The sequence below is a fragment of the Hydra viridissima genome, unplaced genomic scaffold (genome assembly GCF_058129835.1).
Source record: "Hydra viridissima isolate aposymbiotic clone 2 unplaced genomic scaffold, HvirCarnegie_v1 scaffold_4, whole genome shotgun sequence".
Taxonomy (NCBI): Eukaryota; Metazoa; Cnidaria; class Hydrozoa; order Anthoathecata; family Hydridae; genus Hydra; species Hydra viridissima.
Window position 1 is genome coordinate 2,775,164 of NW_028324303.1, and position 18,473 is coordinate 2,793,636.

General features: G+C 27.3%; 1 protein-coding gene across 3 annotated transcripts; it reads right to left on the reverse strand.

Annotated features, from left to right (window-relative positions):
- Positions 1-362: 362 nt before the first annotated feature.
- Positions 363-17,623, reverse strand: LOC145182502 (uncharacterized). Of its 3 annotated transcripts, none has more exons than XM_090085036.1 (17): positions 17,577-17,623; positions 13,597-14,199; positions 12,341-13,277; positions 12,013-12,190; positions 11,550-11,638; positions 10,603-10,854; positions 10,305-10,477; positions 8,197-8,336; positions 7,953-8,055; positions 7,795-7,832; positions 7,475-7,608; positions 5,595-5,789; positions 5,268-5,354; positions 2,105-2,209; positions 1,740-1,883; positions 684-737; positions 363-592 (listed from the first exon to the last, which is right to left on the reverse strand). In XM_090085036.1, exons 2-17 carry the CDS (start codon positions 14,190-14,192, stop codon positions 470-472), a joined length of 3,348 nt encoding a protein of 1,115 aa, XP_089941162.1. In that variant the 5' UTR covers positions 14,193-14,199; positions 17,577-17,623; the 3' UTR covers positions 363-469. The 3 variants fall into 3 exon arrangements, with proteins under 3 accessions (XP_089941162.1, XP_089941161.1, XP_089941163.1); XM_090085035.1 differs by lacking the exon at positions 17,577-17,623 and adding an exon at positions 14,327-14,481; XM_090085037.1 differs by lacking the exon at positions 13,597-14,199 and having other exon boundaries at positions 17,577-17,607.
- Positions 17,624-18,473: the final 850 nt, after the last annotated feature.

An 18,473-nucleotide genomic window follows, 5' to 3' on the forward strand; every position in this document is an offset into this window, starting at 1 on the left:
TACTTTTCAGACTCCCAGCAAAGTTGTTTGATTATTCTTGTCATTATTTAGAGGTCAAGCTTCTTTTCTAATAGATACGGAAGGTAATCCAGCAAGTACTGGGGAGATTTTTTTTGCAAGATGCAAACAAAACCTGAGCCGAAAAAAATGTTTATATTTTGCAATTAGATCTTAAAATCTAAAAATCTAAAATTTAAGGAGGTGTTAAAGACATTTTTAATGCAAATAAAATTTTTTATTTTTTCTAAGAAATTTATATTTTCAAATCTCATTAAAAAATCTACATTCCATATGTAATTATAAAATATAATACAATTATTAAAGTCATAATAATTATTAAAATTGTGTTTTTTTTTTAAAAAAAATTAGTTAACGGTAACTATTTTTTTTGAAAAACTGTTCATTTCACAAAGATGATACTATTTTTGTAAACAACTAAACAATAAACAACTCAGCAGCAAGGGAGGACTCAGGCGAATTCAAATCCTGTACTTCCGTGACGTATTGCTATCAGAAGAAACTTTCGAAGAAGCTTCTCGTTAGAGTAACTAGGCAACCGTAAAGTGTTAAAGCAAGTCCCAGCTTCTGGTAGCTAAATTTTGAAAGAAAAGAAATGAAATAAATCAATTCATTGCTAAAAAAACAAACAAACAAACAAAAAAACAAACAAACAGAAAACTTACTCTATCGATACCGCTGTGTTTACAAATGTTAAACAAACCTGTTCCACCAAGACCCTATAACATAACCATTTATTTTGTTGTCATTTGTCAAACAATGATTGTGCAATTTTTTACTGAAATTCAATCATTGAACAACTTTTATTATCGAGAACTACAATAGTGAACAGAATATCAACAACAACAACAACAAAAGGAAAATCAAGTAAACTGCTTTCAAAAAAAAAAATGTTCGTCGCAAAAAAATTCTCAGTTTTTTTCATCATATTTCTCTTATTATATTCTAATATTGAATAATTAAGATTTCTTTTATTCAGATGTTACACAATTAAGAATTCTTTAAAGCATTTTTAAGGTTATGTTATCCTGTAATGTTATCTTTTTTGACGTAATCATTTTTAAGGTTACGTTATCCTGTTACGTAATCTTTTTTGACGTAATCATTTTTAAGGTTACGTTATCCTGTAACGAAATCTTTTTTAACTTAGTCGTTTTTAAGGTTACGTTATCCTGTAACGTAATCTTTTTTAACGTAGTCATTTTTAAAGTTACGTTATCCTGTAACGTAATCTTTTTTAACGTAATCATTTTTAAGGTTACGTTATCCTGTAACGTAATCTTTTTTGACGTAATCGTTTTTAAGGTTACGTTATCCTGTAACGAAATCTTTTTTAACGTAGTCATTTTTAAGGTTACGTTATCCTGTAACGTAATCTTTTTTAACGTAGTCATTTTTATGGTTACGTTATCCTGTAACATAACCTCAAAAATCCATCAACATGTTTTATCCACGGGAAAAACCAATGATATGTTAAGAATAACTAGATGTCTAACTGCCGTAAATCGGCATAAGAAAAAGTGAAGCAAAAATCGGCCATTATGGGGGGCAAAATCTTCACGCTATTTATCAAAATAAAACAAATACGAAGCTTATGATTTGTTAAATTTGCCCCCCATAATGGCCGATTTTTGCTTAAAAAAATACGCGGAAGTTAGACATCTAGTTATTTTTAATATATCATTGGGAAAAACAGTTTAAAAAAATGTATGGTCTTATACCTTTAAGTTAGAAAATCCACCGATAGGAACGCAAGGCGATCCAGTACAAAACTTTAATAACAAAGCTTTTTCTTCTTCTACTAGACTTTCCACTGTTTTCCAAAACCATGTTATTACCGGTGAATTATCATCAAAACCTTGATACTAAAAAACAGCTAAAGATTACACTTTCTTAAAAGACCAAAATGTATGAACTGATCTGGAAGCATTCTTTTTTAAAATTTTGTACATTTTATTTAGTAAACTGAACTACAATATCGTATCAAACAGTATTTTGTTTGTAGATTTCTTTAGGACTATCAAAATTTAAACTGGAAAAGCGAATTAAACAATAACAAAAACACTTCACTTAAAAATCTTCCTACCAAAGTATGTTTCCTCCAGTCTCTTACATCAATCTCGGTCACTCCATTTAACAACAAAGAAAATTCTTCCACATTGAAGATACTTATCACATCATTAGGAATGTGCTAAATATTATACACAATACAAAATAAAATCTTTCCACATATCAAATATACAATATAAAATAAAATCTTTCCACACATCAATATGTCAATAATTACATATCAACAATTATACATATCAACAATTGTTTTATTTCCAAAACTCAATTCATTAATAACAAAATTATGATATCAAAATTGTTATTAATTTAACTGACTATTCAAATTTCTATTTTCTATGTTTTTGATTTTTTATAGACCCATAAGTGTTCACTACAATATGCGACAATGGCTACAGCTACTTAAAAAACTGTAAGTTATCTGATTGGCCTACTTTTGAACAGTTTTGGAGATCACCTATCAACCCATAAGATATTTTAAAACCTCTTTTCTTCCTCGGAGTCAATAGCAAGAAAAAAAAGAAACACAAGAAAAAATTGTAGAAGAGCTGGAAAATTGTAAGAAGTTGCTGAAGATTTTATATATATATATATATATATATATATATATATATATATATATATATATATATATATATATATATATATATATAGACACACACACACACACACACACACATATACATATAAAACAAAGAAATTACAATTATTAATACATATTATTGAGCACTCTTATATCGGTTGAACATAATGAAATTTAGCACGCTTTAATAGTTAATTACTCAAAACTACTATTTTTTTACAGCAGGAAGCTAATGTGTTGATGTTTGATTGTATTGGTTTAAATACTGTTTATCAGTGATTTTGCATTAAAATGAGCAAACAAACATTAAATCGAGAAAAAGTTTCGGAAATTTTTCTTCAAAATCCTTCATTGTCACAAATTGACATTTCAAAATTGACCGACATAGCTCAATCTTCAGTTGGATTTATTTTGTGGTGATATAAAAACATAAAGAGATTCAATCTACAGAGAGAAAAGCAGGAAGTGGAAAAAAGAAAGGATTTAAAAATAAATATAAAGAAAAATCAATCAATCACTTAAAAAAGGCAAATTCATGTCAGTCACAAAGAGATGTTGTAAGAAAATTTAAATGCAGCCAAGCTTTGATTGGAAAAGTACTTAAATCTGAATAATATAAAGCATATCACAAAATGAGAGTCCAAAGCAATCCATTGATGGAGAAATTGATGCAGGTCATTGTTCAAAAAAGCTATATAAACTTTTAAGCAAAGAAAACTTGTGCGTAATTGAAGACAAAAAACTTTATTGCAAAAAGGCCTTTCCCAGGCAAGCAATATTTTTATCTGTCAAAATGTAGATATGTTGACAACAAGTTCAAGTATATTCAAGCTAAAAATTTTCTCTTAAAATTCTTGTATGTCAAGCAATCTACTCCTTTGGTTTGAAAAATGCACCATAAGTTCCTCATAAGACTTTGTACCTAAGAAAGCAAATCTTCCAAATTGTCCTGAGCAGCGAGCTATTGAAAGATTTACTTCCTCAGGTACTAATTCAATGCCAATTTATTTATACTATTCTGGAGAATATTAGTCTATATTATATTTATTATGATTATTAGATATTATATTACTATTAGTCAATTATAAAAGGAATCCTATTGAAAAGCAAGAAATTAGCTTCAGATGAAGAAGACTTTAAGAAAAAGTGGATAGCAACTTAATAAAGTAACTCAAAGCAAGATCAAGCATCGACAAAAATCTTTGGTTTCTTTATAAGATTAAAAAAAACTTTGATAACATTGAGTAACCTGTATATAATCAGAAATCTGTTATTAGTTTAACTGCATTTTTTTAGATGAAACAAACAAGAAAATAAACTCCAAATTAATTTCAACTTTATTTTCAGGACCAACTACAATACAGTAAGCAAATATAACTTTATACTAATACAATTATACAATATACTGTTCTATTGTACTAATATAACTTTATCACTATTGTTCAAACAAATTAAAAATAAACAAACAAATAAATGATAAAGAATTAAAAAAGAAGCAGGGCTTGGAAGGCCTTAAGAAATTTCAAACCCATTTCAAAAAAAGTATAGAAAAGAAACCATTTTTGGATTATTTTTATCAATAGTTTTAAATATGTAGATAATTCATGCAAAAAAACATGAAATCCTTGATAACTTCAGATGTTCAAAGCTGTTTTTTTACATCCTTCTGATTTAATCAGAGGTGAAGATACAATTTTCCTTCTTCCAGTAAGGTCAGACCCTTACAAAAGAAATATTTTGCTTGTGACTAAGTAATTTGTGAACTGAACAATTGTATTTTAACTTGTGCTACTTTTAAGTGTTCACAAATAATTCAAAAAAATTGTAGCAGCTAGATTCCTACATCATTTTCACATTTTTTGTCAACCATCTCAATGTTGCTAATGCATCAACTAAGAAATGTTTTCATATTACTAGAGACAATCAGATGCTGGCTATGTTTATAAAATAATAAATTATCGAAAGAGTGAATTTGTATTTTATAAAAAATAATGAGAAGGATCAGTGTAATAACTTCAAAAGCCACTTGTAATTTAACTTGTGCTAATTAGTTAACTTAATTTCTACAAAAAGTATTTATTCTGAAATTTTAGAGCATAGTGGGTGTTCGGGGAAAGGTACTCATGGCTTAATTTCAAATAAGTAGAAAGGAAACTTCTCAAAAAACTCAGACCTTGGTTTCACCCGGAGACAATTACCCATAAAAAAAGAGTTTAAGGATCATCTTCCAGTGAGACCTAGGCAATGATCTTTAAAAAATTTGTCTTTATTTATACAAATGAAAGACAAAAAGATAGATATGTAATCTATATTAACATATATACAAAAAAATTTATAAGTGTTTGAAATTAGTTACTGCTTATTTTTTTTCAAATATTTTTTTATAAAGTTTGATGCAGTTTTACGTTATGATAGAATTTCCTTGATTGATAAAATTCATTAACATTTGTTTATAAGAAAATTGAAAATATTGCAAGTTCAATTTATGAAATTGACAATCAATTTAAAAAAATGGCCTGGAGATCAAAACTTCCAGGTTTTTTTACAGCTAAAATATGGCACCTACCCTTCCAAGCCCTGAAATAAAAAATAATCTTACTGAACAAAAGCCCTGCTTGAAAATGTTGATTTCAGTTTCAATAGATGTATGAAACAAAAATTCAGCAACACAATTCAAATAATCCTCCTGAAAAATGCAATAATAAAATCATAATCGTAATTATCATCCTCTCAGGTCACTTATAATGATGCTTTCTCTTAAGTCACAACAATCATTAGCAACAATAGTTATCATTAATATTAGTTATCATAAGGTAAAGGTATATATACCCATGCACAACACTGCTGTACAGAATGACACTGAACAATTCACTAGATTGAGAACAATTCACTACAGTAAATTGTAAAAAAATTAAAATAACTTGACCTTATTATCATCAGTAATTAGCTTTTCTGCATCATCATCTAACAGCACCTCTCCAGGACTTCCTGTCCATGAGTTTGTATAGCAGTATATAAAGCTTAATTCCAGATCATCCAACTTATTTTCTTTTATACTGGAGTAAAAACTACTATCAAATGTCTTTAAATCACTAACAGATTCTGAATGAATTCCCAGAAGCTAAATAAATTTTAAAGAATTATTAACTTAAAACTTTATAAATTAAAAAGGGTATGTTAAAAAATGAGGATTACATTAAATAAAACAAACAAAAAAACAGTCAGCTCTTTCTTTCATCAATTAACTGCTATCTACAAACAAATAATTCAACTATAAATAAATGATTCAAATGTTTATTTCAAGAATCAAACAACACAAAATCCTGTTTTTTCTAGAAATCTTTCAAACCTGAAGTCAGTCTTAAAATGAAAAAAAGATTTGGTTTTTTCCATGGTTTTTTTAATTGTTAAATACGTTTTTCCATGGTTTTTTTAATTGTTAAATATGTTTGTCAATGGTTTTAGGGTTTGTCCATTAATTTTTTTTTTTTTCTGATTATGAATTTACACTCTAGTTTAACTTTTTTTTTAAATGGAAAGTTTTTGGTTTTGCATTTTTACTATATTTCACAAGTTTTAAAAACATTTAACGGAAATTGCACAGATTATAATAAAGAGACCAATAATTTTCTTTTTTATAATGTTTAAGAAATTTTTACCCCCTTTCAGTTTTATAATAATTTTTTTAAACCAGTATTTAAACAAAAAAACGTCAAACTTTTGGTTTATCTACATTTAGTTTCAAAATAATAGAGAAAGGGAAATATACTGCAATATAATTATTTATTATCATTAATTATTGTTATTTATTTTGTAAGGATAGCCTAAAAAGACTTATATGCTGTCTGCAGCTCTAGATTTCTGAATAGAGATCCCGTTTCCCAATTTAATTTATACAACTTTTTTTTACCATTTGTAGAAGATTTTTGGGTATGAATTTTTTAATTGGTCGTATGAATTATTAAGTTATCTAACTTATTAATTAAACTGCTACTTTTAGATTGTCTAAACAACAACAAATTTAACATTTTCATTGTTAATACAAATGAAAACATTTCAATTTGCTAGTCTGTTATCAAGACATCAGAATCTGCCTGCCTTACTCATACAATCCATTTGAGCATGTATAATGTAAAATTACCAAAAGAAGTAATGCAAATATTTAGACCTAAATTTGTTCAAGAGTTTAACAAAAAAAGTAAGGAAAATTGTCAAAGTTTTCTTGATGCCTTCTGTGCTCAATAATAATAATAATTCAGTCATTTGGAAAATTTCTCTGCTAGAATTGAAAAACTAAATGGAGTAGCATGCTCAAAGTGATCAAAATGTTTTGTAAGCAAAGTCAAAGTTTCAATGACCCAGTTTGAGTTTTCAAAAAAAAAAAAAGCTTTGTGATGCTTTAATGACTGTTTAGCTCCTTTTTAAAGAAAATTTTTTTATTTGAAATGTTTCAATAACAAATCTAAATTTTAAAAACAGAAATAAAAAAGTCATCCTTAAATTTATTACATTTTTTATAAAAATTGACTTCAAAAACTTTTCTTATCAGTGAGTTCCAAATATACATATCACTTAGAGAATGAAAAACTGACTTTATTTCCAAAACGAAAATAAACTTTTTAATTCTAATAATTCAAATTCTTTTTTAAAAACTGAAAACTTTAAAAAAGTTTAAAGTTTTCAACTTTATTCTCATTGAAAAGATAATCATAATCACTAAACTACATAATCATAAGAACATAAACCACATAATCATAATCATAAAGCATCTACTAACATCTTAAAAGAAAAAAAAAAGTCATGTACTTGCTTCACCATCGCATTAGCAATTTGCAAAGACATATTTATGTCTTCACTCAAAACTACTTGGGCTGTAAATTTGCCAAAAAAATGCAGCTTCTCCAATCTTTTTTTAAGATGTTGACTAAATCTTGCACATCCTAAAAGTAATAAAATTCGATGTGTAAATTTTTCATGTCAAATGAGGATATTCTCAAACAAAACAATAGCTTTCAAAAAAAAAAAAAAGAAAAAAAAGAAAAGTCTAAAACATTTTTTCATCTTAAAATTTGTTAAAATGGTTAATTCAAAGACATTAGTTTTTACACCATTTTGTTTGTAGCTACCTTTTAATTGGTCAAAATAATAACTGTTTCCAACAGGACTAAAAGTGAATAGAAGTTGATTAAATGGAAGAAAAATTTAGCTTTATAAGAATTTATATACAATGAATTACACATATTAAACATAAAATTACACATATCACACATAAAATTACACATACATGTATTGGTTGTTATCTCCTTTACGTAGAATATTAAGTTCAGGGGAAGTAATTTCTTTGACAAACGAATCAACAAACTCTCTTTTTGGACCAAGACAACTGCCTATTTTTAAAATCATAACTGATCTTTTTAGTATTAATTATGCAAAAAGATGCATTGATGATTGTTGCTAAATATCATTCTCCAACATAAATAAAATCAATTTATAGACAAATTTCCTTTCACCATAAAAAAAAGACTCACCCTTTTCACCTTTAAACCTAACATCAATTTCAGAAAAAGAAAAGTATTCTGGAAGTTGCTTCATTGCTGATTTGATAACATTATTTCGATCAACTTCCACATATCTGTATAAGCTTAGACTCTGTGTATATGAATTTACTCTATTGAAAATATAGAATGAAAAATGAAAAAAATAATAAAAATTTATTCTAATAAGACACTTACCTGTTTACTGATTTTTTATTGTAATTGATAATGGGATAAAAGTTGATTGATTTTGTATCAATTTATTTTTATAATCTTTGGTTTTTGTTAATTTATCAATTTAAAGTTGAATAATAAAATTATTAAAAGTTCTGTTCACAAAACTGATTTAAATGCATAAATTGACATAGAATTTCAAGAATGTTTAATACGAGCATTTTTTATTATTTTCATTTTACTATTTTTGCTAAATATAAATCAGTGATTTATAATTAGTAAAAAATATTAAAAGTTTTGAGGCTAAGCCCTAGGGCAATTTTGACCTTGTAATTAACTTTAATGACAACACAATAAGGTGGAACCTTCTAACCAAAAAAATAATTTCCTTACTTTCTGTTTGGATAAAGAATATTTTAATCAAGAATCATTTGTTAGGCTGTGCTCTCCACTTCACTCAATTGCTTATTTAAAATTCTTTTTTGTCATTATTTCTTTTTTAGAAAAGTAAATATGAACAAAAGAATTTTAAATACTCAAACAGTTTCTAATTTATACTACACTGCTGTTTTTTAATATTTGTAACATCCCACTCTTTGATGATTAAAAATTGAAATACTTAAATGACTTTTTAACATTATGTAACTATACTTGGTATTTTGTAACTTTGTAATATTTTTTGATACTTTAAGACTATTTTATGGAGCAAAATTTTGAGAAAAGATTTCTTATTTTGCTTGTGACTAATAACTAATTTGTAATAGTGGGAACTGAACAATTGTATTTTAACTAGTGCTACTTTTAAGTATTCACAAACAATTCAAAATGACAATAGCTGAGCCAAGTATTGTAAAGTTTGCATTTTATGAAGTCAAGGTGAGTAACTTTTATAATACTTGTTTGCAAACAACATTTCATCTAATACATATAATTACTTAACCTAGAAGAAACTTGTTGCTTATTTTACTAAAAGGTGAAATAGGAGCTCAAGTGCAATTATTAAATTCTGTAATTTGTATTCTGTATTGTTTTACATTACATTTGGTGCATATATTACCAATATATATGTAATATGATGAATGCTGTTGATATTTAGATTTTGCACTGAGGAAGATGTTGAAATAGAAGATAACAAAGGTGATGTTGAGAATTTTAACAATTATACAATTTAGGGTGGTCTTGATGCAAATGATAACATTTGCATTTATTAGTGCATGAGTAGGCGCTACATTTTTAAAATTTTTTAATTGTAGCTGGTGGATCAATACCTGTGGCCAATTTTAATGAGACAGCACATATAGGCAACTTCAAACAGAGGTTACACTAAACAAAATTTAAATGTCTGGCAAATGAAGAACCTATCCCCTTATAATATCAGTTCAAGATATAATTACTTTGAAAGAACTTGCCAAAATTTTAAATCTTTTTCTAAAGCAACTGTATTAAACTACCATTTGTTGCATTGCTCCAACTGCTCTTGGGCTTATAATGTACCATGTCTTGCACAGAAATAAACTTCAATAGGGCTCTAGAAAACTATCGATTGGGCCACATGCAGCCTGTTTGGGGAGAGGAGAGGGGGTGGGTGCTCATTTTCTTATAGAGAAATTTTAAAAGCTTGTTTTTCTCCTAAAGTAAATGTTTATTTAGAATCATTTTTTAAAATAAACAAGTGATCAAGAACCTATTTATCATTAAAGTGATGCTCAGTTATGAAAGAAATATAAATATCTCTCTTAAAAAAATATATAAATGGTTTCATAACTTGATGAAAAACACACTTAGTTTGTCACAAAGACTTTGCAGATTTTTTTTGACAAAAAAGAGCTTAATTTCTATAGATTACAGCATAGATGGTTATACTATCATTAGATTTAAAACATTTATCATTTAAATTCAACTTTGATAAGAAAAAGGTAAACTCATACTTCATTTTCATCCACTTTAACTTGTTTTTAAAACTCAGAATTGTTCTCCATGTGTTTGCAAAAACAGAGTTATTATTTTCATCAAGCAAAGATAGATTTGAAGCAATAAAGTCATTGAAAAGAGTATAATATGAGTCTGTGTTCGACATAGATAAAATGACATCTTTGATGACCTGATAAATTAAAATAATATACTTAAAGAAGAAGTGTATAAATCAATTCTAAATAACTTATAGAAATAGTTACAAGAAGTCAGAATTAAAAACCAGCATAAAACTTTACTTATGACCAAACTTACTTTAACAGTCTTGTCTCTTATTTCACTGTCATTATCTGAGAGTAAGTGGCCAAGACAAAAGATTTGCTTAGGATTTTTGGATAACAAAAGCAGCACCAAACTTTCATCACTTTGGAAATTTGCATAGAGTAATGGTGGCCAACCATATTCATCCAAGCAATCTACTTTATGCCCAAAATCAAGAAGCAACTTTACTGAATCAATTGCTCCACTAGCACTAGCTAGATGTAGAGCAGTAACCCCTGTTTTGTCCTAAATTTATTTAAATAATTAGGCTTAAAATAAACACCCAAAAACTTATAAAAAAATTTTTAAAAATGTAAACATTATTCCCTAAATATTCATTTTACTGTTTTTTTTAAAGTAACGTTTAAGCTAAAAAATTTTTTGTCTTGATTACAAATTTGTTAATAAATGTAAATCTATTTGACAAAAACAAATTTTGAATGTAAACTAAGAGAACTTTTAAAAGACATTCAAACTCTCAGTGAAATGAAAATGGTTTATATTTAAATACTTTCCATTTTATAAATTTTAGTGGTTTTCCTTCATTGTGTTATTTTGTACAACCTGGTTTTCAGAACATGAATATCGTTGTTACTCATTATTTGTTGTATATTGTTTAAATTAAAACATTAAAAAGCAAAAAAAAAATTTTTAATTCTTTAATTTAAACATTGTTTAAAGTAAAACATTAAAAAATTTGTATTTAAAGACACTTGCTATTTTTTAAAACATTTTTTACTTTAGTCAAAAAAAATTGACACTACTATGAGCTGAAATTTGTCTCCCCTGTTTTTTGTTAAAATTTTAAAGATGAAAAGTTAAAAAAAAAACAACTTTGCTTTATTTTTAACAATTTTAGAAAGTTAATCTTCTAACAAATCTTTGAAAAACAAAACAAAACAAAAAAACAATAACTCAATTTCAGATTAAAATCAAATAACCTTTTCATTAACAGAAGCAAAAGATTGCAAAAGAAGTCTCACACTCTCAGCACTTCCTACTTCACAAGCGTACATCAATGCAGTAAAACCTTTTAACATGAAGTTAACATGAAAAATGATAATGAACTTTTGCAGTAAAACACAAAATGCATCAATGAAAATCAAAAAAATATTTCAAAGGTTCTAAAAAACAACATAAAAATTTTTTATTACATTTATTTATTAAATTTATTATATAACAAATCTTAATGATTTTTATTACATTTAAAATTCTATTACAAGAAATAGATTAAAATAAGAAAGTATCTTGTGTACAATTTAAATATTGAATAAAAAAAAAGTAAAGTAAACTTAAATGTTTAATGCTAACAGAATTTATGACTAATTAAATTTTTCAAATAGAAGAGGCACTTCAAAAATTTCTTTTTAATGAATAACCTGAGTACTATTAAAATTGACATACCATTGAAATCAACTTTATCAATGTAGACCTGAAGATAAGACAAAACTTCTTCCAGACAGTTACAAGAAAACTGACTAGAAAAATGTAATAACGTTCCTCCTTCTTCAGTTCGAAAATCAAAACAATGCCTTTGACATAAGCCATCATCAAACATAAGCCTAAGAAGTATTTTCACTATCTATAAAGAAAAATTAGACTGACTGTATCATCACCATCATTGTCATTGTTGCCTTTATTGCCATTATCATTTTTGTCATCATCACAATAATGAAAAAAAAAATATTAAAAATACCAATAAAAAACAAAAAGCTTGCTAAGCTTATGTTACCTCAGGTAAATCATTAGTAATTGCAACCATAACTGGAGTATACCCTTGATTATCAGTTTCACATAAATATCTATAAAATGTACCTGAATCATATTCTTTTAAAAAAAAGAGACACCTTTCAAATTCATTTAAAAAATCTCGATCAACCAAACATTTTCTAGATAGGAGGTGTACAACATTATGATCTAGACTAGATTTTGTAACAGGTAGCAATAATTTAAAGCAACTGAGTTGCTTATTTAGAGCAGCATAAGCCAATGGGTAGTACTGACAACTATCTTTAAGGTCTGGATTCGATCCATAATCTAGCAAAATTCTAACCAGCTCAGAAAATCCATTAAATGCTGCTATATGTAGGGCAGTTTGCCCATTTTGATCAATTAAATTTTTAAAGTTTTTCTTTCTGAGAACCTCTTCAATTAAAGAAAAATTGTTATTAAACACATTGTCAAAAAAAGATTTCTCTTCTTTGGTCAATAATGACTCTTTTTCATGGTCACTACCACTAGAAGAGGAGGATTTAACAACTCTTTTTAATCCAGAATCAGAATCATTTAAAGAGTCATTAATAAAGTCTTCATCAGAATTACTACAAAGAACATCTGAACCGATACTTGTGTCTGAGTCTGAATTGAGTCTATCTTTTATAAGAGCCCGTTTGTCAAATGGAAGGTTCTTGATAGAACGAAAAGTTTTCAACTTCTCAAGGCTAGCATCTGGCTGCTTTTCTCTTGTGCGAAGATTTTTTGTTGTTATTGGGGAGACTTCATTAACATCTACTGAATCCTTTTTTCTTTTTCTAGTTAACTTTTTTTTTTTTGTGTTTTTTAATTCATAGTCTTCTTCACTACTAGAAGCAATAAAACTATTGTCATCCTCACCACTCAAGCCTTCATTTTCAACTAGAGATCTTGAATCTGTTCTGTAAGAATTTCTCCTACAAACAAATTGTACTTTTCATAAAGTTTAACGGTGAATTTATTTTAATAATCTAAAATCTTTAACAATATACTAAGTACTGCATTAAAAACATTTGAGCACAACTTATAACTTTACATGAAATTATTGTTAAAACTTTTTTTCTAGCATTCATTTTTCTGTTATGAATGTTTTTTGTTTTTTAACAAAGTGTTTTGTGTGGTTTTGATGTTATCAAACTAAGTTATTCATCTTACTATAATGCTGGTTCTGAAATACTTATAGTGTGCATGCATTAATGTAATATATTATTAAGAAAAATAGAAATATTTCCTTACTCATAAATAAAAGGGGTAACAATGCTTTTTTGTTTTAAGTTTTTTCTCTCTTGCTGAGTTTTTTTTGATCTATTTTTATAAGTTTGTTTAGGAGATGGAGTTTGTATTGGGGATTTGGAAATCAAACGACTTGATCTTCTTTTTTTTTCTTCATAATAACTACCATTATTTATATTAAATTCATCAAAAGATTTACCAGAAGAATTATCATCACAGCTGATAGAACAAGATGATGGATTACTGTCATTATCATTGTCATTGCTAGAATTGACAGAAGTTTTAAGTGCTTTCTGATTTTGAATGTTTATATTGTTTCCTAAAGAATCTTTAGATGAAAAGCAATCATGATTTTTTATTTCATCACTTGAACTATCAGAGTAAACAATCTTTTTTTTTTTTTTTTTCTTATTTCTTGTTAAGTAAAATTTTTTACTTATATCACTGCAGCTATCTGATTCAATCTGATTTATATTGTTTTTTTGGCTTAATTCCTCTTCTTCTTCACTTGATTTTATTAAGATTCTCTTTCTTTTTTTCCTTTTGTTAAAACTTTCATTTTCACTACTTCCAGAAGAATCTTGGTTTTCGGTAGCCATTTTTATTCTATTAAAAAATAAACATTTTTTGAATTACTATGTTTAATTAAAATATTTTAACTATAGTAAATATTTTGTTAATAATTTGGTATAGAAAAGATAACTTTGTTTATGGTCTGTATAAAATCAGTTACCTGAAAGAAAGTTTTTAAGTATATTTATGCCAAAACATTGTTTAGGCATTCTATCATATTAAAATATTCTTACATATCAATCAATATCAATATATAATACATTTTACGAACATTACAAAATGCAGATTATTGCAAAGTGATTACTTATAAAACACAGAGAGCTAAATTAAAAAATTTTCTGTTACAAATATTCAATCTTTATATATATATATATATATATATATATATATATATATATATATATATATATATATATATATATATATATATATATATATATATATATATATATCTGTGTGCGTGTGTGCGTGTGTGCGTGTGTGCGTGTGTGCGTGCGTGTGTGTGTGTGTGTGTGTATGTGTGTATAAAAAGGCAAGAACTCTTTGCACATTTGTTTCGGAAGGTTAATGTTATTATCTGCAGTTCTGCAATTCTTGGAAAAATAAATTTTTTGATGCAAAAAAAAAGTAGTCACGTGTGATGTTTTATGACCAGATTTTATGACGGGTTAAAATGTCAACCTTGAAAATGTTTTGTTTAATCACGCTTTGTAAAGCTAATATCAGCTACTTGTATCGAACAAATCTATTTTGGGGCATGTTTTAATAACGCATACTTTAATCTAAGGGTCTGCGTCTCGGAATCGTTTTCTCGAAATGAACCGGAACAAGCATAACGAGACGAGAAATGTCCCGGAAAAAATTGACGAATAAACTGTCCCGGAATAAAGTTAAAAACCGGGACAATAAATTTTCTTTCGGAATTTAAAAATTGCGTTCCGGATATCATTGTCTCGTCTCGTCTCGAATAAAAAAATAACGAGACGCAGATGCTTACTTTAATCTAAAAATTTAATTGTACCCAAAAACACGTTTTTGGTGTAAATATGAAAATGCTAATTTATGCAATAGTTTTTGGAGAATAAAAAACACTGATAAGATCATAATTTTTTTAAATAATCAAAATGTGGCAATTAAAAAAACGCAATTTTTGATGTTTTAAATATTTGCATCTATTTCATTTTTTTAAATATTGCAAGCTAATGTTAAAAAAATGTTGAAATTACATTTTTTATATAAATGTTTCGCCCTTCGTCTAAGTTTCTTTTGGCTGGTGGCGACAAAAAAAACCCTTTTTGTATGACTCTATGTAGACCCCCTACTTTGGTGGTCTCCATAGGCGGCCTCCAAGTTTTCTTGTCTCCTAAATATGTTCTTGCGGCTGCTGCCGGTGGATTCCGCCTCCCATTTGGCGAAGGCATCCAAAGCATTTTGCCAACAAAATATTTTTTGGAGGCGACCGCTAATTGTGAGGCAGAAGTCTGAAATTTCTGCTGAAAAAAAATTTGGCGAAGGCAGTGGCTAAGGGTTGCGGAAGAAAACTGGAGTTGATAACATTTCTGCTGTTTAATGATGATGAATCATTCATCACCCGTTTAACATTTCCTCAAGTTTCTGAAACATTTTCAGCAACACATTTTAATATTATAGATAATCGAGCTTTTCAACAAGACTTTTGTGTTGAGGACTTTTATGTCTCTTTACTCTCATCTCTCATCTCATCACTTTTCACTCTTCACTCTTTAACAGTTACCTAACTTTCAAACTCTTTAAAAATGATCCTTAATTATTTTTCTCTTCGACCCAAATCATTCGATTCCAAATTTCACAAAGTCGTTGGGGCGGTAAACTCTGGCGAACAGAATTTTGTTGATTAAATCCTAGTTATTTTTGAAATGAACAAACCTTTGTTTTCGTTTGTAAACTTACTTCTTCAGCTAAAATATTAATATTTGCGACTTGAAAAATTTTTTTCATGTTTTTCCAGCAGCAACAAATTTTTGTTCAAAGAATAGTTAAACAAACCGACTTCCTAACACTATTCGTCATAAAGGTTTACATCACTTTTCACTAGTTTGTAGGTTTCTACCAATGATTAAGACATTTAATTTCCTGTTAGCTTTTCCGACGCAAAAAAAAACCCACAAACTTTCTGCAGTCTTCGTTGTTTTTTTGCTTGGGATTGTATTTTTAATTTATAAGCTCATTTTTGTTTTGTTGTATTTTTTACAAACTTCAGGTGATGGAAAATATTTGTGTTCTACAAGGAAAGGAGTATGAATGGAATAGAAACAACCCCTTTTTTCCTTACTTAAACACATCTTTGCAACTGTGTGCGTGCGTGTATGGATCCATTTATATTTTCTTCAAAATATCACCTCTATGTAATCTTGCAAGGCCTATATAATGCAATCATCACACTGTTTAGTAGTAATTGTGCGCATGCGCATTATAGTAAAGAAATGTCTATGTTTTAAAAATAGTTACGCACCCTAGCAACAAACGTAGATTTTAGACAACCAAATATTTGCATATTCTCCAGCATAATTGCAGACTTATTTTTTATAAGTGTAAAGTTTAATTTAGTGGCTTAACTATTACAGCTTTCGTTATTAATCGTTTTTTAAGTGATTCCTCTGGAATTAACCCCGATTCTCGAGATTTTAGTATTCTGACGACATTTTAGGATTTTTCGATCTACTTTTTGTGCTTGGAACCTTTTCTTTAAACGTGTTAATACTTTAAAATTAATTTGCATTTTTTTTATTTTGAAGTGGATTTCAAAACTTATATTTTATTCTTTATTTTTTATTTATTTTTAAAATCTTCTGACGGCTTCTTTGTAATTTAAAAAAATTCTTTTGAAATATGTAATAGCATCATGATGGAGGAAGTGAAAAGATGAGCTTCCAAATTATAAAATAATGTCATCTTCGGTATAGATTATGCTGGGTTATCGAGAAATTTTGTTTTTCTGAAACTTCAGAGCTTATATAAAATGTTTCTATTTTGTTCTAAATTATCTGGAACTTTATCTAAATCAGTTGTTTTAATGCAAATCAGATGTTATTCCATGAAATTCAGTAGTATCAATTAAGCTTGAAAAACGCTACACGCAATCCAGCAACTATCTTCTCGTGTCGGCTACGTAAATGATGTTGATAGTCCAAGTGGATGTAATTAATCGTAAACTCTTATTTTTTACTTTTTTCATCTCAAATGAGGCCGATCTAATTCGAAACTTTTACGTAAAAAAGATGTAAAATACTTAATTGTAAAAAAAAAAAAAAAAAAAGAACTTCTTACAGCAGAAAGATTTTGTCAGTTTTAAATTAATGTTTTAAAATCTGTTTGCTCCCCTTATTTAAGTTTTTTTTTTTTTTTTTTTCACGTCAAAAAATTCAACTTACATCACGTTTTTTGCAACAAGTCACGATACATCACACAGTGATATTTCGTGAATTGCTGCAGTACAATAAAATGTAGTAAAATTGTTTAGCTTTTCGCTTCCGTGAAAATGAATTTCATCAAATGAGTTTCAGGATATAAATAAATTCTTACAAATATTTTATCGTCACTTGGATCAATTATTGTAATATTCTTGTAGCACGTGCTATTTATTTCCATACATTTTACATAATACATAATATATTTTACATAATGCATTTTACATAATATATAATACATTTTACATAATATATAATACATTTTACATAATATATAATACATTTTACATAATATATAATACATTTTATATAATACATAATACATTTTACATAATAGCACGTCTACATAAAACATTATAGTTTTACATAATACCATTTTATTATGTTTTTCAAAAATTTATTTGAAAATATTTCTCAAACCTCTTTTTCGGAAAAGACAATTTACTGTAATTTTCACAGAAACTATTCAACAAAAGTGACAACCATTATTTAAAAATGTATTTAAACAAAGGATATAATAAATTTAAGTCATATTCCTTTATTTTTAATTTTTACAGATTTTCATAACCAGAGCTGAAACCATAAATATTTCAAGAAGAAGGTGGGCTCTACTTCCTAATCTACCATTGCAAACGGGTTTTGTTTATCAAAATAAATTTGTTCTTCCCTTACCTTTTTTTACAAGTTCATCACCCCCGCTCCCTTATTTCTTAGAGATTTTTTAGCAACAAAAATATTTCATGGCACCTAACTAACTTATTTAGCTAATGTTCCACTAGCATTCCTGATTACGGATTCATACTTTAGATTTTTCGCATAAACTAAAAAAACTCGTTTGTTCGTTTGTTTGCGTGTTTGTTT

What these genes read in the sequence shown, in the direction of transcription:
- LOC145182502 (XM_090085036.1), bottom strand. Translation starts at nt 14,192, where the DNA reads ATGGCTACCGAAAACCAAGATTCTTCTGGAAGTAGTGAAAATGAAAGT. An exon ending in TAGGTTTAAAGGTGAAAAGG is followed by an intron (nt 8,056 to 8,196) that starts GTGAGTCTTTTT and finishes TTTTAAAAATAG; the next exon opens with GCAGTTGTCTTGGTCCAAAA. An exon ending in TAATTACTGATGATAATAAG is followed by an intron (nt 5,355 to 5,594) that starts GTCAAGTTATTT and finishes TGCATTTTTCAG; the next exon opens with GAGGATTATTTGAATTGTGT.